The sequence below is a fragment of the Musa acuminata genome, chromosome BXJ3-8 (assembly GCF_036884655.1).
Source record: "Musa acuminata AAA Group cultivar baxijiao chromosome BXJ3-8, Cavendish_Baxijiao_AAA, whole genome shotgun sequence".
Lineage (NCBI taxonomy): Eukaryota > Viridiplantae > Streptophyta > Magnoliopsida > Zingiberales > Musaceae > Musa > Musa acuminata.
Genome location: NC_088356.1, coordinates 52177274 through 52202083, shown reverse-complemented (window position 1 = coordinate 52202083; position 24810 = coordinate 52177274). Strand labels below are relative to the sequence as shown.

Here is a 24810-nt window from a genome sequence, read left to right as displayed (position 1 = left end):
ATATCTAAACCCAAACAAATCTTGGAAAAGGTTAGGGCTACATTAGCCCAATAAGATGCCTTTCCTCCATGGCAGTAGTATGAGAGCATAATTGTGAATTAAAGAACTAAAGATCAAGTCAAGGGCTTAGTCGTGCCTGGGCCATTGGTTGGACTAGCCTTCTTTTCTAGGTTCAATGATTTGGTGAGGAGATCTGCAGCTGGGATGATGAAAGTGGTGACAGGGAATCACTTTGATGCAGTCCCACTTGGTAGAGAAGTCGGGAGTCAGTGATTCACTTATCTAAATTTCATAGAGGAGGTACAGAGGTAGGTTTCCACCCAACAAATGCATTTAGAGACAAAGCCCCCAGCTTTAAACACACCTAAGATTAAGTGCCAACAAACCTTATCAAATGCCTTCTTGAAGTGGTCTTCTGTATGATCTTTTGTGTAGAGGTGAATCTTTTTGTGAGTTGTCATGAAACAATTCACAAGGTCTCTACGGTCGATGAATGTTGATTGGTTAGGACGAATCAAGTTCACCAGGGGACAACTAATTTGCTGTCCAGCTTTGCAGAATTTTATGGTTGTAGTTAAATAGGTCAATTGATCTAAGTTGGCTCACATTGATATCTTCATTCTCAAGTATAATGACTGGATTAAATTTCTAGATCAAGTTAAATTTTTGAGAGATTTGCTGAAAGATGTATAGGCGGCTTATTTAATAAGATCTCAAAACCAAGATTCTCAATTTTGATGTACCAAGTCCTGCTCGTTACGGTACGCCCAAAAAGAGTTAAAAAACCTTCAAAAATACCTAGAGGTAACAGTTCAAAAATATCGAGGCATACCGATCGGTATGCCTCGATAATGGTTGAAATCTGAGGCGTACCAACCGGTACACCTTGGTAACGGTCAAAATTCGAGGCGTATCAACCGGTACATCTCGGTTATGGTCAGATTTTGATCGTTATTGCTTGGTACAGACCCCATATCGCTTGATATGGGATCAAAACACTTGTACTGCTCGGTAGAGGGCGGTCCACGTATCAATATCCTCTTGGACCGGTATGTACCACCCATACCGGGCAGTACACATCGAAATTGAGAACCCTGCTCAAAACTATTAGATCACAAAGCTCCTGTAAAAAACCCATACAGAAGCCATCAGACCTAGGGAAAATATGGTTTTCTTGAGAATGACATTTTGAGATTAGCTAGAGATCTGGATTAGTTTGAGGTATTCTGACCCAATCAAGGGATGTGTAATAGAAAACTTATAGAAAGTAAGAACTAACTTTTGGATTTCTATGGGTTTTTCACACATCCATTTCCATCCTCGATTAAGGAATTGAAATTAGACCTCTGCCATTTAGCAATAGCATGAAAGTATTTAATATATTTATCCCTTCTGATGGGGAAACTCTTAACAAGGTAAGACCTCATAGTTGACCAAGTGAACTTCCTTCATGAGATATGAAGCTCGATAAAGTTGTTTCCAGTGAAATCATTATAATTCCCCAATTCCAGTGATGAAGTTGGGTCCAAGCTCCTTTCAAAGAGGAATTGGATGATGTTGAAGTCACTTCAAATACTTTGAAACTGGAAGGACTAGTTTCTAATAGAGAACTAGACCTAGATCTAGTGAAGGTCCATTCTTTTAGTCTTGGGAAATTTGAATAATTTGATAGTTCAGTAGATAATTAGTCATTGATACAATGATCAGTAGAAGGTTAATTTTTCCCATTCAATGAAAATACCACCAGAGGGTCTCATAGTGAATTCAGTCTTAGCTCCTAGCACAGATATATTAAAGTAAAGAGTCACGAGTCTTGGAGTTTTGATTCTTGTAAATAAAAGATTGATGATCTTCATATTGCCTGAAGAACATATCATGCTTCGTCACTATACAATGAGATGACTTTTAACGGTATTTGGCCAAAATAGCCAAAGGCTGCATCATACAGCTTTAGAATCTTATGTGTAACTTATAATTCTATCAGGATACAGTTATTGGAACTTTTAATGTTTCCACAGCATGCATTAGTGAATAATCATATAAGCATTAATATACATGGAAGTTAATAACTGATCCTTCAGAAGTTGTTTATTTCTAATAATTTGCATGCACTTGTATACTTCTGACATTTGCAGCAAAAGTTATCAGCTACAAGTGACTCTAATTGGAAGGAGAGGGAAGCTGCTGTTTTGGCTATTGGGGCCATTGCAGAGGGATGCATTAATGGACTTTATCCCCATCTTCCTGAGGTACATTTTTCTAGCTAGCTAACGAGGTTTTACACTATTCAGCCATATTCAAATAAACAAAATGTTATTTAATGTTATTGCTTCTTAATCTGGTTTTGTCTCAACTTCTTGTGCTTTAATTAATGCTAGAAAGATATTAGCAGTTGGGAATCTTCATGTTAGGCGTCATGGCTGATTTTTTTTAATGGTATAACCAAGTTTTAGCCTGCTATAAAATTTAGCTTGTCATTACTTTTATGTAAAAACTTTTAGATTTCTTGCTTGATCAGTATAGTCTTCTAGGAAACAGTGGAAATGACATGCAGGCAACTAGTATGTCCTATATAACTGTTATTTTCAGATGATGCCAGTTATAATTATAAGTTTATAACTCTGCTTGATAACTAAGCATTTGGTTGATAAGACCAGCTTGTATTCCTATTGTGTTAGTTTGTTTAATACTTTAATTATCTCAACTTGAGATTCTCTAGGCAGATGAAATGATAGTGAGAGGCACAAACAAGGCTAGCAATCAACCTCTTCAAGCTACTATGTCCTTATGTGAAGCAATGGTTACCAGGAGATATGATGTGGAACTTGTCACTGAAATATAATGATACTACTGTTGCCATATCAAAATATTTATTTGTTTTGCTGACTTTGCAATGAATCTGGTGGATTTCCTTGTGATCTATGGGATGCATCTCACTATCTCTATATTTTAAGATTCCATGGATGAGGATAAAAAGAACTAGCAAAATACTATTCATTGACTTCAATCCAATAAAAAGAACTTATTACACCACTAGCCACAACTAGTTTAGTTAGAAAATATCATCAACAATATCTTAAACATTGGTCTGGTAGTGGTGTATTAGACTCATTTACCAAAGGTTGAGAGCTCGAAATCTGATCCATCATATTTTTATATCTAAAACATTGATTTGGTGATGATGTGCCAGATCCTCTTATCAAAAGTTGAGAGTTTGAAACTTCATCCGATATATTTTTTTGGAAGGTGTTAGCTATCATAGCTGGTAGAGATTTTGACAGTTTATCGCAAGGATTGGACTCGAATCCTGCCTTCATCACTTACCCTTTGCAAAAAAATATTATTAGCAGAGGAATTTCTTGTGTGTTAATGGCAGATGGCTAGATGTTAGCAACAATGTTCTCGATCATCTCAGAATCTGCGGTCTCATATATATTTTGCATCAGCGGTCAAGAGAGAAGATAATGTGATTGGAATTGCTCCATGTTTCAAAGATATTCTTTTGCATGTTGACTTGAAAAGCAGTTTTCAAGTGACCCTGAGCAGAAGAGCTTACAAAATACTTTCACCATGTAATGAAGGACAATCATATGAATATTAGCATGAAATATCTTTTCTCAATTGCAGTACTATAACTCGAGTCGATGAATTAGTTGTAATTTTGTAAATTATCACAGATGTTTCTTTTGGAGTAGTTGATGAATTAGTTGTAATTTTGTAAATTATCATTTGCATCATGTAGCTATTTGGTGGCTTGGCTGTAGTTGTTACATGCATTTGACACACCTAAACTCATTGAAGTCCTTGTTATAAGCATAATCAGACTAAATAAAAGAGTCAAAGACTAAAGCATGAAAGCTACTTCTCTTTTCCTTATTTAGGGATGGGAGTTAGAAGGAAGGTACATTGTAATCAGCTGCTCACTTATCAGATGAAAACCTGTGAGTGGTTTACACTTTACAATGCACAACTAGAAGTCTTCTTATGCAGTTCTCACAAAATTTCTTTGGTCAGTTATACTGGCTCTACGTGTTTATACTAGAGTCTATTGTGAAATAGACAAATGGCAGGGAAACTAAAGACAGAATGTGGATGACCTGCATCAACCTACTGTCTTTTATGTCCAGAACATTATGTCTCATTATGTTTCTTCAAGTTGCATACTTATGCCTGTTTTTGGATGTTTTAGGCTTTTAGCAGCTGTGACAATTAAATAATTGCTTGTTTGGTTGTGGGACTTGAGTGAAAAATCTCTCAAGTTCAACTTTTTTTAGTATGGCTTGCTTATGTTAGTGTTAACTCATAGAATTTTGAAGTATTTTCCAGTTACACATGGTATTGTGCTTTTCTGTTATGTAATGTCAGACACATAATGGTGTCATATCTTTGTAAATCTGAACTGCAATTCATCTTAGAGACTTTTTTTCCCCTATATTTGAATAACCGATGTGCTGTTGTTATTCTGTTTACAGATTATTGCATTTCTCATTCCACTTCTGGATGATAAATTTCCACTTATACGGAGCATCACTTGTTGGACACTTTCTCGTTTTAGCAAGTTCATAGTTCAGGTACAGCTTACTCCAGCTTTATTGGATACCTTTGACAAATGACCTCCTTTTTCCTTTAACTTTCTTTTGGATTAGTGTCAGTGCCAGATCAATTTGTTTGATTCATTGTTAATCACAGTGGATCCACTCCATCCAATTAGTGTCAATGCCAGATCAATTTGTTTGACACTAATAATCAATACTATTTGCTTTATGAGGATTGAGTTAGCTGTAAGAATCATTGTCCCCAAATGTGGACTATGAGAACATATCTCCAAGGGCTAAACATGAGAAGTAGAAAAATAAAAAATGCAAAGCCAACAATTTTCAGAACACACATGGAAAATTTGTTGATTATTAGGGATCTCGTTGCTTAAAAACAATATATAAATCATGAAACTCTCACAACAAAAAGAAATGAGAATATCCACATAAGGCAAATTGATCAAATGTGTCGCCACATGTGAAATTCCTGTTATCTGCCTTTGTTGTGGATAGATTGTTTAATTGCACTTCAGACCATTCTACTTCTTGTTCCTAGAACATCCCACTGACTAGAGTGGCTTGAATCACAATTTCCTCATATCATTTTCATTAGTGCCTAAAAAAAATCTCAAATATATTCCATCACCGAAGTTCTAGCACTAAAGACTTGAACGTCAATTATATTAGATCCATTACAATTATATAATTCGAATGATATGACCAAATGAAAAGGCTTTCAACCAAGGATTTTAGTTTTACTACCACCATTTGGGGCAAGGTCCATGCCAATCAGCACAGGCCATGCACAGTGTTAAGGGTGTGTTGGAACAACCTTCACATGACACATAGCCTCATTCCAGTACAATACATGTCATGACCCAAGTCTAATGGGCTAACTGGCCTATAACTCCATTTGGTCCAAACCATTGACCAAAATGCTTAAGTTGGAGTTGTCGTAATACACTCATCAAACCCTTATAACCCAATCTTAGTCTTTGCCCACTTTCGATGTGGGACTAATTGGGTGTGTTACAATTTTCCCCACTCAATTAGCTTGATGTCCTCATCTTCTATGACTCCATCCATGGGTAGCCCTTTCCTACTCGAGCTCTCTCACCATGCCCAAATACTAGGTCGACTTTGATGCCAAAATGTCACGAGCCCTCTCACTATGCCCAAATACTAGGTCGGCTCTAATACTAAAATGTCACGAGCCCTCTCACCATGCCCAAATACTAGGTCGGCTTAGATACCAAAATGTCACGACTTGAGTCTGATGGGTTAACTGACAAGTAACTCCATTTTGGTCCAAACCACCGATCAAAATGCTTAAGCTGGAGTTATCGTAGTACACTCATCAGACCCTTATAAGCCAATCTTAGTCTTTGCCCACTTCCGACGTGGGACTAATTGGGGGTGTTACAATATACTTCTTGATTTTGCTTTCAGCGAGGAATGATTGGAAGTTATCTTTTTTCTGGTAGTGAGTTCAATAGTTAATTTTGCATATTTGTGTTGCTTACGATTTTTCTTTCTTATCTTCTTTCAAGATTGAAACAAGCATGTGTACACCTTGTTTATGTTTCCTTGCTAATGCAGAGTATTGGTCACAAAGATGGTTATGAACAATTTGACAAAGTACTAACAGGACTCCTCAGAAGGATATTGGACACCAACAAACGTGTGCAAGAGGCTGCATGCTCTGCTTTTGCGACACTTGAAGAGGTTATTGTTGAGCTTGTAGGTTGATGACCTTGTTTAAATTCTTTTCTTTACCGCTGAGTCTTACTCCTGGCAGGAGGCAGCAGATGAATTGGCCCCACGTTTGGAAATCATTTTGCATCATCTGTTATGTGCCTATGGAAAATATCAGGTTTCTTCTGATGCTAATGATTAGTTTAGAAATTGTCATGGGTGGAATTTGTTCAAAAGATGTTGTATGTAGTGGATGTTCTTTCCCATTCACTGTATATTTATTTTCTTTATATAGAGACGAAACCTACGAATTCTTTATGATGCCATTGGTACTCTAGCAGATGCAGTGGGTTCAGAGCTCAATCAGGTTTTATAATTTTCTGCAGTATTAAGCCTGTTTTTTCTGTATCATTTCCTTGTCACAGAGATTTTGAGTTGAATTGAGGAATAGCATCTTCATATTGTGTCTTTATGGATAGATCATATCCGCATGCTAATTTGATATGATGCTAATCTGCAGCCAAAATACCTTGACATATTGATGCCTCCATTGATCACCAAGTGGCAACAACTATCAAACTCTGACAAAGATCTATTCCCATTGCTTGAATGTTTTACATCCATTTCACAGGTATGTTTTGCATATTTTTTAGTTTTCTTAATCTCATCATGACTTGAACAATCTCTTGATCCATCCTGTGAAAGTCTCGAGGCTGAAAAGACATGCATCTGTTGTTAATGTTTCATAGTTCATATATTATGTCAAATTACATGGACATACTGAACCTTTGACGGGAAGCAACCACTATTTCATATGGCATATTTAATCTGTAGTTTGGGAAATTGGTCAGTTCCTAAATGAGTAGTTTCAACTTTCAACTCCTTTGTAGTTTTGCCTGACCACTTCTTTTAGTGAAGCAAATAATCATGGCTAGGGAACAATAATATAATCTGTTGAAAAGTTACTGTTTTTAACTTTTTATAAATAGCTACCTAATGTTTAAAGTTGGATATTAATACCGAAAAGTTCGCTTCCTCAGGACTCCAACATATAATGATACAGATTTGGTTCCAAAATAAGGTATTCACTGGTCAACCTATTTCGGGTGGTACACAGGAAAAAGCTATCCAAAATAACTCATTTCCTGTGTACCGGTGGATACAATACTCTAATTAAGCTATCTTGGATGTTGTTATAAAATGAGAGGAAAAAAAAAGTTGGTAACACTACCAATTCAAGCACATAAAACATGATGTAAAATATTTATCACTCATTAATATGCATGGTGCTTCATCTTAGTCCCATTATGAACTTACACTCATTAGCATGGATGCTACAAGTCTTTTTTTTTCCATTATATCAAGCACATTCGTTGGTGCAAAAGTCGTTTTTGAGAATGAAGATTTTCATTTGCATCCCTTGTAGAACTCTGACAAGATTTATCAACATGTCTTTCACGGTTTCACCTACTTTGATAGAAGACATTCTTGTTAAATGCTCATTAGACTTGTACCAAAATATTGAAAACCTCATTAGCTTTAATATATTATTAATATAGAAATATAATGATAAATACAAGCCATAAGATCGAAAAAACTGGAAATCGAACTTTTGACCGACCCAATTTACTTATTGGATCGAGTATGTTATAAAACTGAATGAACTGAGTGACCTAGCTGGTTTTTGGATAAACTAAATGAATCGGTCAGGTTAATAAATAAAACTGATCCGTTTTTGTAAGTATAACTAAAATTGCTTAAGTACTCTTAACTTAAATCTGTTTTGTTATTTGTTTAGGATGATATTTATGTCAATTTTGAAATTAGAGTTAACGTGAGAAAGAAAATGGCCTCTTTCATGTAATTGCTTCTAAAAGATCACTCAGTTTTCTAAGGATTGCAATTCAAGCCTGTATCGGTGTATCGAGCCTTGCTTAGTACTATACATACTAAGGCGTAGTAATGGTATGCCCAAAATCATCAAAAAAATCTCCAAAAAAATCAGAGAAATAAAAAAAGTTAGATTAGGGTTTTTAAGTTAGAAATAAATATAAATTTAGTATAATTTTAGCAAAAATAATATAAATTAAGAAAGAATATTGTCATATATCTTTTTCGGACTTTGAGGAGTAGCTTTGTGGTATGTTCCGGATCGTCCTTCCATTAATATTGAATTATCTACAAAAAAATTATTTGAATTGTTAGATTATTTTTATACAACTTAAACTTTAAGATTCAAATGAATTAAGTAATTAATTGATGGATATATCTAATTCTATCACCAAAAAGAATGACAAGATTTCACGGTTAGTGGATCGGGGTCCTCGATCCTTTATATATGTATATCAATATGATATGTTTGTCGGATTCAATCCTAAAATTGATCCTACAACATAGTGTACTGATACACCTTATGCCATTGGTCTATCAATGTGGTAATAGTCATTGTCTGATCGTCGTGAACCACATGTGTTCGAGTCGGCTCTTGAGGCAAGGACGAACATGGCATGTATAAGAGTGGAGCATAGATAGTGTCAAAACTTCTACTTTCGCTATTGATTTACTGCTCCGTATCGTAAGATCGATCATCATACTATTGCTCGGAGAAGTATGACCAACTATCATCGTACTATTATTGGCTGTAAAATTCTCCACAATACAATGGTTGCGAAAATGATGAGTTCTACTCTATGTCTACGTTGTGTAGACTTTGTCGCATCTACTCAAATCGTAATTTCGTTAAGTTTAGGAGAGTAAAAATGTGAGAATAAGAGAGAGATGTGAGCGAAAAAGAGTTTGAGAGAGTGAACTGAGTTGAAAGAGAGGGGAGGAAAGGGTTTAGAAATCTTTTTCTAAGCCTCAAACAGTCAAATTAACTGTTTGAAATAGCGCAATCTCAGCCCTTGATCAGTAACAATCGAAATTCGACCATTATCGATCGGTACAAGTCGGTAATGGTCGGATTTCGACTATTACCGCCCGGTACAGGCCCTGTATCACCCGATACGAGGTCAAGTGACTGGTAACATACTAGTATGTACTGCTCGTATCGGGCGGTACACATCGGTACAACAAACCCTACTTTTTTTTTCCTTAGACGACCTCTCTCCCTGGTCTTCTCATCTCCCTTCAATCGTTATTGTCTCTCCATCCATCTTCTTGCATATCTTTTATTACCTTTTCTTCCTCTAGTCACCAAAATAAACATGGGGAGAATAAACTAAATGTTGCAACAACAAAAAAAAAGAGTTTAAAAATTCAGAATATGATACAGAATGCACTCTTTCGAGATATACTTGGAAAATCAATGCATGATGTATGCCTAAAATAGTACAAAACGGGCGGTACATATCGATACACAGGCCAACCTATTTCGGGTGGTACACAAGAAAAGAGTTAGGTATCCATCGGTATGGGCGTGGGTGAGTATCAATCGACATGATCGAAAGTCATGTTGTTTAGATCGATATGGGTCGGTACTAGTCGGAATTTGACCAATATCGACCCAAATTGGATCAAGTTTGACCACAACAACTAAATTGACCATTGGGGCCTCTTTTGAGGCTTTAAATCCCCTCCTCCCCCCCTCACACACTCCCACTCACTCTTATTCACTCTCTCATTCTCACTCTTTTTCTCTTTTGGGGCTTTAATTCGGCTTATTCCTCCCTTTTTCACTCGCTCTCACTTCTCTTATGTTCACACTCTTTCTCACACTCTCACTTGTGATTAAAGTTCCTAATTAGGATCAAAAAAGGTATTACGAGGTAATCAATGAGATTGTTTATGGATGATTTGACATATGGCTTTATTTTGTTTGTGCCATATATATAAGTGGTAGGAATAATCATTGAAGTGCTTAATGCGATTTCTGCATAATTCTGCACATCAATAGTGCTCATGTTCTGAGAACAAAATAGGGACCAATAGCATTCAGACTATGTTTTAATAGGAATCTCACGTGCAAACATTTTACCTGAAGAAAATTTTATTTAACGCAATAGCAATATAGGTCTAATGAAACAAGCCCTATTATATTTTACAGTGTTTTCCTTTTCGAGTACCGGACCCAATTTGGCAATCTATTGGAATGGTAAGTATCGGCCTATACTGGTGTACCGGCACGGTACGTCGGTGCATTCTGGTGGTTCAGCGAGGAAGAAAAAGAGGGAGAAGTATAAGGGGCGTTGGAGGAACAAAAGAGGAAGAAGAGGGAAGAAGAGGAAGAAGGAAGAAAAAGAAGAAGAGGAAAAGAGCAGTGGTAGCGTACCTGGGAAGCAGTGATGACTGCTAGGCAACAACTTCGTCAAAGCGGCAGCGGTGACATCTTACGCGAGAAGAGGGCTCATGTTTGCGATGGTGAGGCGATGGAATCTTATGCGATGGTGACGCGGTAGCAATGGCGAAGTGGCGATGGTGAGGTGGCGGCATCTTTCGTGAGAAGAGGGCTTGTGTTCATGAGCCCTAATCTCTTTTTTTTTCATCTTTAACACTGATTTGGACAAGGTTCCCACCATTTCTTTGAATATTTTATTAATTTAACTAGACTGGCTGAAATGGGGTGGTCCATGTATCGACCCACTCTTTAATCCAAGCCCACCATGAGGTTCTGGGGTGCATATTGATGACTGACTGTGTAAATAACATTCTTGTCTTCATCACTTCATGGGAAACAAGAAACTAACTGTTCAAATCTGCAAATCCTATGTGCAGAAGAGAAGAGTAGCATCAAAATAATGATCTCCCAGTAAGATATTTTCTGAAACTCAATTTAATTAGTATGAGAGGTGACACTTAATATATGAAACTCAGAGTTAGTGGAACTCCAGAGAATAGGTATACAGAACATAGAGAAATCTATCTTTGAAGCTAATTTAGGAAGTTTGTGAAGAAAATGGTTGATTAATGAGCATTGGCTGTGAACCAGATTAGGAGCTGAGTTTCTCTAATGCATCATCAGTAGTTCTAGTTGAAACTGGAAAGAGAATGTACTGCAGAAAAAATGAAGTGTGTTAATAATATGCATGCTTGTGATTGGATCATATGTATGACTGAACAGTCTAAGCAATTTTCATGTAGAGATGGTTTATCCCTTGGCCCTTGCAACTGTCTATGTTCCAATTTAAAGCTAAATTTTAGCTAATCATACATTCTCACACCCAAATGCAAGTTATCTAAGAACATATGTGATTCTGTACTGTAATAACAATCAAACTGAGGTAGCATTCTGTGGGTCTTGAATGGCTAGCAACAAACTTCACTTGTATGCCTCCTCTTTGGTTGAATGTATCTTTAAGTCCTTCCATTTATAATCATTGATCCTTTTCCTCAGGCTCTAGGACCAGGATTTTCTCAGTTTGCTGAACCTGTATATCAAAGGTGCATTGGTCTTATCCAGATCCAACTATTGGCAAAGGTATTATTCATCTTTTCCTTTTTTGACAACTTATAGCTTATATTTTCATTATATATTAATTTGCTTCATATCCTTGATAACAGTAACAAGGTTTTATGGTCGTGTTTTTTGGCTTTTAGTTTGATATCTTTAGTCAATATTTTTCATGGAATGGAGACGAAGAATTTGGATTGGTGATTTTATTTTGATTGCCAACTGAAGACAAGTAACGGTTGAGATCGTAAAACAGAAAGCGAGATCGTAAAACAGAAAGCTTTAGAATTTGTTACGGACATAATACAAGAGCAAGCTGTAATATTGCAATGTTTTGGGGTCAAATTCTTGTTAATGAAATTATAATAAGAGAACATAGAGGTGAGTTTTTAGAGTAGTTTCCATAAGATGCTATTACTGTGTTTAGTTTGTCTGCGGCTCCGATAAATCTAATGTTTGAAGCCTTTAGTTGAAACCTCACATTCGGGTAACTATGTTAACGATGTTGAATGCTGGAGCTAACTCTTGTTCCTTTTAATACTAATGAAAAAGAAAAGTCTAATGACAAATAATTGGGTGGAATCCTTAAAAGGTTATACCCAAGTTTAAGTTGTAGCATCCTCTCATAAAGTCCCTTCATGAGTCTTTATTTTGACTTGATTTTCCCTCAATTCTTGGATTTAAAAGCAAGTTACGTGTCCATGGAAAATGAGACAACTACATAATTTGCAATGAATAAGCTTTTCTTCTGCCATTCACTTTTAGGCAAATATATATCTGTTTTGCTCTTTTCATATGCAAACATGCTCCTTTTGATATCATAAAGATTTAGGCTGATTTGAAACCACAAAACAGAAAAAAACATATTCAAACTATACATGGCAGACCTGGATTATTGTGTGAACTACTTTAATTTAGCAACCGATACGAAATTTGGCTTTTCAACATTAGTTTACTTGATCAAAATCCAATCAGTCCAAATCAAGGATTGTAATTTCGTACCGTACTTGAGTTTCGATCTCAGCTCGATATGATACAGTACAAGCGTACTGAGCGGTATGTTTTAGCGTATCACTCGATATATATATATATATAGGGAGAAGAAGCCGAGGAGAAGAGGTTTCTTCTCCCCGCATGGATAAGAAGTCGTCGATGACGCCGAGACCTCATCGCCTTAGACGAGGAGAAGGCGATATCTCATCTGCAGCGTCCGGCGAGGGAGGGTGGCAACAGATCAGGATCATCGAGGAAGAGCGGCGTCGAATCTTCAGGTTCTCCCTTTTCTTCTTGCTCTTCTTCCTTCTCCCTCAGCTAATACCGCTCGGTAGCGGGCGGCGACTATCAAAATCGACCGTTTTCAACTGATTTCGAGTGGTAACGGGGCGGAAACACCCTCAATCGATGGTACCGCTCGGTAGCAGGCGGTCCGTGTATCGGTCTACTGGCGGACTGGTATGTACCGTCCGGTACAGGCCGTATCATTCGAAATTAAAATCCTTGGTCTAAATATTAATTTTGTTTGTAGATACATGAACAAATATGAAAGTGAATTTTTCCCTTTTTCTCCTAAACTATAATCCTTACTTGTCTTTATATATGCACTCTAAGTCTATTCACAAAAGAAGAAATGATTTTAAAGGGAACATAAAATATAAAGATAACATGATTGTCTCTTATCATCTTTCTTTTCAAAATCTAATTATGTCTCGGTTGTAGGTTTTGCTTCAAATCACCTTTACTTGGGTAGCTAACCATAAACCTCAATATAAAAGTTGATTCTGGATAGATGAAGAAAAGGTTAGAACTTGTGAATTATGATGAATAGAAATTATTGATATCTTATATTCTAGCATGTAAAGATTCCAATAAAATTTTGAACCCCATCATGTTGGAATCAAATTAAATGATATTTTCTTTTAATTGAAAGGCAGCAGATGTCCAAAGAAATAGGACCTTCAAGAATGTTGTTTTTGTTTGTATAAGGTGCCAACCAACAAGTCATGAACATAGAGTAAATTATAAAAAAGGTTAACGAGGCTCCCAACGATGTGAGTTCTGAAGAGAGGCCGTTTCTAAGACACATTGCCTCCCAGATCATAAAGGTGCAATCTTAATACATTTAAGTTGAAAGAGCATAATGGGTGTAGTAAGTTATCATGAAATATCTAATGATATGGTTATTTTAAAAGCATAGCAACTTATAATGAATTATAAAGGAAGAATGGAGTTCATGGCAAGGATTTTAATTTTAAATGATACCGCCTAGCAGGCCGGTACGCGAACCGCCTGCTATCGGGCGATATCAGCTTGGCTGCAGTGAGGGAAGAAGAAGTGTCGAGAGAGAAGAGAGAGAAGAAGAGAGAGAATCGGGAGAACCTCGACGGTTTTCGATCTGGCACTGCCCTCCCTCAACGATCCCGATTCAGAAGGTAACGGAGAGGCGGCGGCTCGGCTTCTTCTTCGTCGCGTTCTTCGCAAATGCCGGAGACGCCTTCGTCGAACACGATGAGGAGAAGAAAAGGAAGTGACATTGCTGAGGCAACGTATGCCTCCTTTATATATATATATATATATGACTGTACCATACTGTATCGAGTAAAGCTCGAAACACCGGTACGATACGAAATTACGAACCTTGGTTCTTGGATGGTTTCGCCTTCCAACTTACAATAGAGAAATCCATGGCCTTCAACTTAAAAATATGTGGAGAATGAGATGTTTTCATTTCCTTATTTAATAGAACCAAGGATTGCCTTGTCGTATTGACTAGTGGAATTGGTCATTGGGCGGATTGGTACATACCGATCAACACTGATTTTCAGAAAAAAAGATCAGAAAATGATCAATAAAAGTTTTTTTTTCTAATCTATTGGTATATAAATTATATTTAGATAAGAATAAAGTGTGTCTAAGCCATAAATGGATAGGTTATGAGGTGGAATAATTGAATTTATCTTTTCGAATATGTTGAGGAACAGCTTTGTCGCATGGGAAGAAGTTGCTTTCATTGATCTTGAATCATCCGATTAGGAACTTTAACCACAAGTAAGAGTGTGAGAAAGAGTGAGAACCAGAGCGAGAATAAGAGAGTAAGTGAGAGTGAAAGTGGGGGAAGAGAGGGGGATTTAAAGCCCCAAAAGTGGCCCCAACAGTCAATTTGACCATTGGAGTCAAAGTAGACCCGATTTGGGTTGGCATCAGTCAAATTCCAATTGGTAGCGACCCGTACCAATTGATACAGGATAGTTTTTTACTATATCGACCAATGCATTCCTTGTATCAACCGATATGGGGCCATATTTTAGTGTACTGTCCGAAATGGGCTGGTCAGCAAATCAGTTAACTAGTGGACTGGTACATGCCACTCATTTCGTACCGTTTCAGGCTGTATGTCAGATTTACTTTCTTTTCCCCTTTATAATTTAACTATAATGGTAAAAATTGGAAATGGATGAAATACAAAGAGAAATATAATACACATGTTATTATGCTTGGTTTGTGCAATTCATATATAATTCTTTACCTATGGCTGTGTTCAATTTCTGACTTTGTATTAATTATAGATATGAGGAAGTTGGTGTAACTTTAATCTTGGTTATCATTCTTATAGACAATCTACATTCCATGTATCTTATTTCTCTATATTTTTTGCAAAATTACCTTTTATTGTAGCTTACTTGCCTTCTCTTTATAATGGATAAGCCTTACTGGGAAAAAGACTAAATTTCAACCATCTAACTTTATCATAAAACATTACCCTCGGAGCAGAACATTAAAAAGGCCATATTTGCAAAGATCAACATTTTGGTCAATGTAATTAGGATTAGCAATGACTTCATATTATGCCATCTATTGTTCTTTTTTGGTGTAGCACGGGAGTTAAGTTTTAATGCCCAATAATACATTATAGTGGATGCATTAGTCATGCATGTTTTATATCTCGAGAGATCCATGTTAGTTTTAAGGGTTGCAAAGAGCTTTATTTTGGTGTTTTCTATGTGCATATTTTTAGTATAGTGCATTTTAAGGAAGGTAGCCTATTGGATAGTCCACTTGTGCTGGTGATTGTATCATCATAGATAAAGGTGTTGTCAAAAGGTCCATCTAATATGACAAGCTTTTGAATTAGATACATGTGTTGATTGTCAACATTGAACATACTTGAAATTTCTCTTCATTCATTAATTTATATTTCACTTATGATTATTATCTTATCTTTATTTCTCTCAAGAGAACAACTTCTGGAACATAGCCATATTGTCTATAATGATGACTAATATCATTCAATTACTTTGTGTTATGATAGTCGTCATCAAATCTTATTGAACAATGGGATTTAGTTTTAGTCACCCTGACATTTTTAGTGCTACAAAATTCAGGTTGACCATGTCACAGCTGGTGTCCAATATGATAAAGAGTTCATTGTCTGCTCGCTAGACCTTTTATCAGGGCTTGCTGAAGGTTTGGGTGGTGGGATAGAGAGCCTGGTATGTTTTTTGGCTAATTCTTTAGCAGTTTCCTCTTTTTGAACTTTAATTGTAAGCATGTTGCAGCAAAAAGATGTATATGCATATATTTGAAATAGATTAATTCTTCATTGATCTGTCCAGCATTTTGCATGTAACAGTGGAAGGGTAAATTACAGTCTACTTTTCTGTGGTTTGGCTCGATTTTAACTCATCAATCTATTGTTTAAGGTGACACCTAACCCAATAGTATTTTACACCAAGGAATTCAATTTCGGTTATTGACCCATGCAGGTCCATGGCTGGACTGGTTGTGGTCCAATACGTTCCATCATACCACGTGTTAGTACGTTGGAATACAGTTGGGGGAGGGAAAGGAGGGGAGGAAGAAGAAGAGAAAAGGGATTTTTAAAGATGTCCTTTTATATTATGATATAAGCCATAATCTTATAGTTATCAAATCTACCATAGTTTATGGCATAGAGAAACATGTTCCACCTTTTTTAGTGGCAGAGGAGGAAAGGGAGGGGCAGGACACATATTTCATGTTATTCTAAATGTTAAGCACAAATGGTTTATATTATTTATAAGTGGAATTAGAACAAATGCTGAATTCTACTTCAGATGAGATAACATTGTCCAGTGTTGTTTGTTAGGTTGCAAAGTCCAACTTGAGAGACCTTCTTTTACAATGTTGCATGGATCAGATAGCTGATATTCGGCAAAGTGCCTTTGCACTTCTGGGTGATCTTGCAAGAGTGAGTTTTCAAACTTTCAACTTTGCTGGTCATCATATGTTAGATTGTTCCCTCTTAATTATGTGTACTAAGATGTATTTAACTTTTGCAATAAGTCAGGTTTGTCCAGCCCACCTGCATCCTCGTCTAGCAGATTTCCTAAGTGTTGCAGCCGAACAACTGGTGGGAAATACATTATTGAAGGACAGAGAATAACCTATCTAATGTCCTTTCCTAACATAATTTTCTCATGGCAGAGTGCTGCTGCGGTTAAAGAAGCTGTGTCAGTGGCAAATAATGCTTGTTGGGCCATTGGAGAATTGGCTGTTCAGGTCAGTGCATATTGTGATACTAATCATCTAATTTTTATCTTATGGGTTCTGTCTAGAAAACTTGTGCTTATGTTCTGAAATTAAGAGAGGGGCTAGAAGTCATTTATCATCCTTTTGGATTAATATCAACGTAGAATTCTTTTTTGTGACAATAACATCAGAAACAACAAAGAGCCATAGTGTCCCACATATTTGGGGTCATCTACATGATTGGTGCTTGTGGCATGGAGGCATTTCAATAACTTTTGGGCATGGTATGTACATGCCAGGTGTCCTAGCCTATACAACCAGGAACTTGCCAACCCATGCCAATCCAGAATAGCATTGGACAATCTATAATGATATTATAAAAAACTCAGCATTTCCTTTCATGGACAGTGAGTAGAATTTTTTCACAGTTAGCCCCTGGTAGACCACTCCTGCTAGCCTGGAATTGCACTCTGCAAGCTGGACCAGTTCAGGACTGGTGTGGGTTGTGGACTCGTTGGTTGGCAACCTGGTTAAAGGCTGCAGGCTCAACTGACGCAGGCCAGGCCTGTTGTGTGCTGGTGCAGTCTTGGTCAGCAAGCTGGCCCAATTTAGGCCTTGGTTTAGGCTACTGGTTGAACGAGTATGGGTCTGGTTCAAAGCCAGGAGCTGGGCTAGTTTCCAGCATGGTCTAGGCTGTGGATTGGATTAGTTGTAACCCAGTCAAACCTGCAGCACGTGCTGCACTTGGGTGCAGGCCAGTCCGTTGTGGCATGTCTACAAATGGGCCTTTTTGTTAACATCCTTGGAATAAAGAAGAATATCAAATCATTCCTTGCAAGAGGATACAAAGAAACAATATGATCAGAGATTAATTAACATCTCTATTGTCTTCAACAAAATAATTTTCTATGACATCAATATGCAAGACACAATGGAAGCATCACAAAAGAAAGGGGATTCTTATATCAGCATAACTGTACTTTGTATATATTCTTAGCTAAAACTTGTCTCCTATAATAACTTTACTGTCTTCGAATTAAAAGATGCATCAAGATAGAACAAACTGGTTGGTTTTAACATCATGATAAGGAAGCAAGAATACTTACAAGAAGGTTTAAAATAAAAAACACAAATAGTAGATACCTATCTCTTTCTGGTGATGCCACCACCATCTGCTACTCTTTCCCTTGCATTGGTCGGCTTCTAACTCTTTTATCTAAATAATTCCAACTTCAAATCGAATTAGGATAATCTTCCAAACTTAAAATCTTAATTACCAAAATACCCTTAGTAAAAATCTGGGCATAACAAATTCCATTACCGTGATCATCAGAAATTTCAACCATTTTAGTAGAGTAATTTTGGTGCAACATTTTTCACCATTTTGGCAGTTGTTTCATGGGGGAACATATTTAGCTGCAATAGATGATGTTTACGCTACAAGTATCACTTAAGCAAGGTCATGGTCCAAGGAATTTCCATTGGAGAAATTCCTGTATGTCTTGAACATATGGCGTGCTTTCAACTCAACTTGGCTGCTTATGTCGTTTCCTCTTCATTTTATTATTTACTTCCACTATATGAATGTATTTTTGTTGGTACATTATGGCATGTTGTTGTTGTATTATTATAAAATATATTCTGTTACAAGCAACAAAATCCAGATTGTGACATGTTTTTCAAATATATTGCTGGTTTAATTGTCATATATGTTGGAATTTTTTTGTTAAAACATTTTTATTGTTGGTTGTTCTCCATAATTATGCTATAAGTCTTACCAATATGTACTATTTTGTCCCTTACATAGTTGATACTAAGACTATGGAATAAAAAATACTTTTCTGTTCTTATGTCTTGCCCTGTGTTTTTTTTTTTTTTGCATAACTACTACTAGGTACATAAGTTTCTTTGCTCACTTAATTATTTAAACATATCTTGGACCACTTGGTAGAGCAGTTTACCAACTAACAAGTAGCACTTAAGGTGTACATTCTGGGCATTCCGTTATTGTTTATGGTAAAAAAAGATGCATAAAAAATGTGAGATGATGTTACTCCGTTTTCTTTCATTAAGCCATTTTCATTCTGGTCTATTTACTATTGTGTGAAAGTTGACATAAGCCGCAAAAATGTTGATCATAATTTACACTACCTTGTCAACACAGGAATAATGGCCATCTGATCAGATTCAGTAGCTTTTCTTTGATATTCTTAGATGTGTATGATTTTAAATAATGGTCCTTAATGCTGCTTCTGCTACCAAATTTCAGGTTCATCAAGAAATTGCTCCAGTTGTGTTAGCAGTAATATCATGTTTGGTCCCTATTCTCCAAAACGCAGAGGTGAGACGTTTACTCTATTCTGATTTATTATCATTTTTAGCTCAGTTTTTCTTCTGATTTTCTTGTTCAATCATAGGGTTTGAACAAGTCATTGCTGGAAAACAGTGCTATCACTCTTGGGAGGCTTGCCTGGGTTTGTCCGGAACTCATGGCACCACATGTGGAACACTTCATACAGTCATGGTGTACCACTTTATGCATGTAAAAATATCTCTGCTTTTCTAGAAAATGGCTTCTGTAGTTTGGTATGAATAAGTCATCTTATAGTTTTACCCTTTCTTTCAACCTTTAATACTAAGATGGAATTTTGTTTCCTTGAGCTGCATTTGTTTTGGAGTTTGTTAAATTATCTTAATCTGGCTGAGTAATTTTTTACTTTCTGTTTTGCTAAAGGATGGTTATCTGGTTTGGTAAAGAGAAAGGGAGGGTTTTTTTATCTACCATTTAGATGGGTTATGTTATGTTCTCCGGGTTAAACACTTCGGACCATGTCAATATAACTCTCAACTCTAGAGCATTTGGCATGTGAAACAAAAAACCAGCAACTTAAATTCTCTTTAACCCTAAATCAATCACAACCTTTATCTGACAATTTGCATCAATCATCTTATATTTTAATTATTTTTTATTACAAGGAATGAAATTTCTGGTGATGGACCCATGCCAGTCCATGGTCAAACTGACATAGGTCCAGTCCATGCCACTGTCTCGAGACGTTACATCGGCATGTACTTCTGGGACAAGTAGTAGGAGTAATAGGAGGAGAAGAGAAAGCGATTGAGGAAGAGTAGTCGTATGAGGAGTAGAATTACTAGAGTGTGGCAGGAAGGATGACGGCACAGAAGGTAGACGGGCTAGTAAGGATTCACAAGCGTTTTAGGGCAAAATAGTCTTGGTTCCCTTTTAAAAAAACCCATTCAACTGGACCATACGAAATTCAGTCCATGTCTTGGCACATGCCGAATGGACCGGTCTGGGCAAAAAATTAAATTTCTTGGACTATTGGAGATATTACTGCTAGGTCTCTAAAATGTACACATGTTAAGTGATGGTGGTTCTTATTATGTCATCTTATGCAATCTTCAAGAGAGAAATTTGTTGCTTGCTCTTTTGCTTACTCTCTTCCATCATGTAAAGACTGCTCATATTTGTAAAAGTTTCAAAATGCTATTACTGTTTTTTTCCTTTTGTTACCTAGGAAGTTTAATACATTCTCTGAAGTAGAACTTTGTCAGAATCATGTAAAAATGAATACATTCTTCCAAAATCTCTTTTTGGCTGATTTTATACATGTCTTCCTGGGATTTAGGTCCTTTTTTATCAAAAAGAGAATTTAAATTCTTATTACTGGAAACTATCTCACTGTTGGCATAGTCCTTTCCTACTCAGGCCTAGTGCCTCAGTTGCATGCCCAATCATGTGCTTTTCCAGTGCTGCTCTGCTACCTAAGTTTGTGGCATTGTACCATTTTTTAGAACTTGTTACTGCTTTGCATGGGTGGGAACAACTGCTCCACTGTATTAGCTGTAGCATCTCATTTTTTTAATTGGGAACTATATTTTAAACCTCATATGTTGAATATCATTCATGGTTTCTGTTTTTTGCTGACCAACATTGAACTTCATGTTTCTATTTTAAGTTTGAAACATTCATTTATTCCATGGAATTGAAGTAATATTTATTTATACTATCCTCAAATATTCTCTATTTTTTATTGAGAAGTCCAAAATGAAAAATAGATGCAGGTTGAGTTCCATCAAATGCTCATTTCCAACAACATGTGGTCTCGTTTGACAAGTTTTGGAAGTTTCTTTTGATGTAGAACTGTCTAGACTTAAAAGTAAAGTCGCGGCATGCCTGAGCTTCTATTTTTCTTGTTTTTTTATGTGTCCTTGGAGAGTATCAAGTAGCTTTTAGTACTTATTTGATGACAAATCTAAATTTTCTTCTGGAGTGAGCAGTGTCCCAGAAGTCCCAAGGGAATTAATCTATAATTTATCCAGGGATCTCTCCAAAACATGATAAATATCCTTAACTAACTATATGGTTATTTTCAAGTGTAAATTTCCATTGGTATTGAATCAAATATGCTTGGTTTTAGGCTGATGATGAGAGTGTTGCGATTCTTGTGACTTGTGAGATGTAGCATATGGTGATTCAAAGGAAAATAGCAACAAAGGGTGTATCGGAATCGTGCAGAAATTGCTTTTGAATTATTGATTACAGGAGATCCCTTATTTTAGTCAGAGGTAGACAGGTAATTAAGTGTCTGTAGTTTAAGGAGTGATATTGCCTGAATACATCTCCTTGGCAGGAAAATATCCTCAGAGGGATCCCCAGTATTTGAGAGATCAAACTATATGCTTGTTGTTGGTAGAGAATGCCAAATTCTAATAGAAGATTGTGCCGGGTAGTGGATTTGACTTTTTCTGGTTAGCTACATTTTTTGGGAAATTTCTTCTCACTGAAATCCATAAACTAGGATAATGCTTTCTTTGGGCTTCTGAATAATCATCTTGCTAATCTTCATAAAGAGGATATTCTAATTTCAATTTGCAACAAGTTCTCAGGAATACCCCTATAGTTCTGTTCTGTCCATTGTGCACAAGAAACACGAGAAAAACCTGTCTTAACCCTAATAATCAAGTGAACTTGTGTCGCCTTCCTTACTAAGTGCTAAATTTGTCAAGACTCTCATTTTTTGTGAAAAGAAAAGTTTGACTCCTCCAGAATATATTAAATTATTTAGACTCTGCATGGAAAGTGTGTTGATCTCCTGATGATATTGTAGAACATGCTTGTTATTAGATATTTCCAAAATATTGTAGAATATTTTGGATACAATGAAGTGGTTATTCCAAACTTCAAGTAGGTATAATAATTTTTTATAAAGCTGATAACTTAATTAGACAGACAATTGGCTTCCTTTACCTTCTCTTGATTTTCTTATAAAGATATTCTGTGCAGCATACGAGATGACTATGAAAAGGAGGATGCATTTCGTGGGCTTTGTGCAATTGTATGTCCAACTTTTTCTTCATCTCTTTTTCATTTTTCATGATGTTCATCAATAATGTTGACTTCAAATTGATTGTGGTATTTGTAGGTAAGAGTGAATCCTTCTGGCGTGGTGAGTTCGCTAGCTTACTTGTGTAAAGCTGTTGCTAGTTGGCATGTAAGGATCTCATACAAAATCTATAATGTCAAATTATAACTAGTTTTATCTACTGGCTGACTTCTGTTCTCTTTGTTTTGTAAGGAAATCCGTAGCCAGGATCTGCACAATGAGATTTGCCAAGTTTTGAATGGTTATAAACAGGTACAGATCATTCTTTTACATGACAATTACTTTGCATTTTTCCAAATTAACATTACAAATTGTACATTATCTTGTTAGATGCTTGGAGATGGAGCATGGAAACAGTGCATGTCCACACTAGATCCCCAAGCGGTGCAGAGATTGTCAAGGTTTGGAGTATAACATTAAATAAGGAGAGTATCTTCATTGGTCATCATATTTCTGTGTTGCATTTGAGACGGATGAAAACACAGTCTATTGGTTGGAAAAATGGTCATATAAACTGTGTGCATCGATGAGAATGTCTAGTGGTTGGAAGAATGATCCTATAAACTTTAAACCTTCAGGTTCAGATTTGTACCAGATTGTGTGCTTTAGATACCTTACAATGTTCCGATTCCAGAAATGGTCCAAAAGGATGAGGCCAGGTCAAAATCATACATGCTATATGGGTCCAAGGGGTTTTCTCTTGCTGGGCAGTTTGAGAGAGGGAGTTTAATCCCTTGTGCACTCATATATTGTTTTTTATAATGTTTCAGTGGGCTTGTGTTTATTTGTAACTCCACTGATTCCTTTGATGACATTCATCAATTTGGCAAAAGGTTTATAATGTATTTGTGGTCATTTATATGGATATTGTTTTCTCTGTAAGGTTAATATCCATTTTTGACGATCTGATGGTAATGACTCTTATCATCTTTTTTTTTTTATTTCCTCCAACTCTCACGGATTGCTGCCTGATTCCATGAAAAATCTAGCCAAAATTCTCATCCACTCGGTGTACTTTTTTTCTTCTAACGGTGCAGTTTTTATTGATTAGAGTTGAGTTGATTTATCTAAAACTATTGTCGTGTACAGATCTTGAAAAGATTGATGTATGCTATCTCAAATAATTTTGGGCATTCCTGATTGTGTTATTGCTGTGGTAATGATGCTACTTATTGCACTTCTTCAGTTAAAATTTCTAAAAGCTGTCCTATACAAATTCGCATGCACAGCAATCAATTGCATCAATTTTACTTCGATCCTCATTTTTCCTTATTGTCATCCATTGATATTATCTGACTTGTTGCAATCGAGTCGTGCGTCGCAATTCGGGTGAGTTGCAGAATCAGTATCCAACTACTGTTTGTCAATCCTCAAAACTCTTTTAATTCAATTCAATGACTAGCGCTTTTGAAATTTGAGGTAAATTTTCTCATTGCTAAATTAGTATGTCAATATAAGTAGTATTATTAGCAATCATCTATATTTCTTGATCATGGTTTGGTCGATAGGACTTGATTTATCAGCATCATTGCACATGTTGCCCGGAATTGTTATTAGCTCATCTGTTGTCATCACAGAAAATTGAGATCAACAATTTACTTGATCTTAAACCATATTTAACATCTACATCAGATATTTTAAGGTGCACAATTACCCACAATCAACCTAGACATCAAATTAGACTGTAAAATTAAGCTCTCGTCTTCCCTAATTTCTCCTACATTGGCTGTCCAACTCTTCAATTCTTTTAATTCAGTGGGTGACATCCAACTCCAGATTTCCTGTTTGGGCATGTGCAGGACTTTGGTCTCTTCACTCGCAGGTTTGGTGGGACCTCAGCTTATCTGGACAGGGCCCCGATGGCCCTACGAGCCGAAAAGAGACTGAACCCTGGCTGAGGCAGGACACAGATGCAACTCACCTTTAAATGTTCATCCAAAGATTATGATCTTGCCCCCCTTTCATTAGCATCTGTTCATAGAATCTATCTTGAGCACACAACCCAGTCTCCGGTGCTCGGTCACATCAGTCTCTGGTACCCGAGCTATGGTGAGTGAGCCGTGGTGCTCGATCACATCAGTCTCTAATGCACGAGCTATGGTACTCGATCACATCAATCTCCAATGCCCGAGCTATGGTGCTCGATCACATAAGTCTCCAATGCCCAAGCCATAGAGCTTGGTCGCATCAGTCTTCAGTGCCCGAGCTATGGTGCTCGGTCACATCAGTAGTTAGCGCTCGAGCCATGGTGCTTGGTCACATCAGCCTCTAGCGATCG

The 24810-nt window shown here is 36.7% G+C and overlaps 1 protein-coding gene across 4 annotated transcripts in view; it reads left to right on the top strand.

Annotated features, from left to right (window-relative positions):
- LOC135645552 (transportin-1-like) overlaps positions 1-23393 on the top strand; it is a 38157-nt gene extending 14764 nt beyond the window's left edge. Inside the window, exons 13-29 of one of the 4 annotated variants that reach the window (XM_065164045.1) lie at positions 2136-2249; positions 4473-4571; positions 6135-6260; positions 6334-6408; positions 6526-6597; positions 6751-6861; positions 11563-11646; positions 15999-16106; positions 16742-16843; positions 16943-17005; positions 17080-17154; positions 19394-19465; positions 19542-19666; positions 22433-22484; positions 22572-22640; positions 22725-22784; positions 22863-23393. In XM_065164045.1, coding sequence (XP_065020117.1) covers positions 2136-2249; positions 4473-4571; positions 6135-6260; positions 6334-6408; positions 6526-6597; positions 6751-6861; positions 11563-11646; positions 15999-16106; positions 16742-16843; positions 16943-17005; positions 17080-17154; positions 19394-19465; positions 19542-19666; positions 22433-22484; positions 22572-22640; positions 22725-22784; positions 22863-22946 — 1491 coding nt within the window. In that variant the 3' untranslated portion in view covers positions 22947-23393. Of the gene's footprint in view, positions 1-2135; positions 2250-4472; positions 4572-6134; positions 6261-6333; positions 6409-6525; positions 6598-6750; positions 6862-11562; positions 11647-15998; positions 16107-16741; positions 16844-16942; positions 17006-17079; positions 17155-19393; positions 19466-19541; positions 19711-22432; positions 22485-22571; positions 22641-22724; positions 22785-22862 lie in introns of those variants that run through there. The other 3 variants (XM_065164046.1, XM_065164044.1, XR_010498824.1) reach the window with 3 other exon arrangements.
- The last annotated feature ends 1417 nt before the right edge of the window (positions 23394-24810 follow it).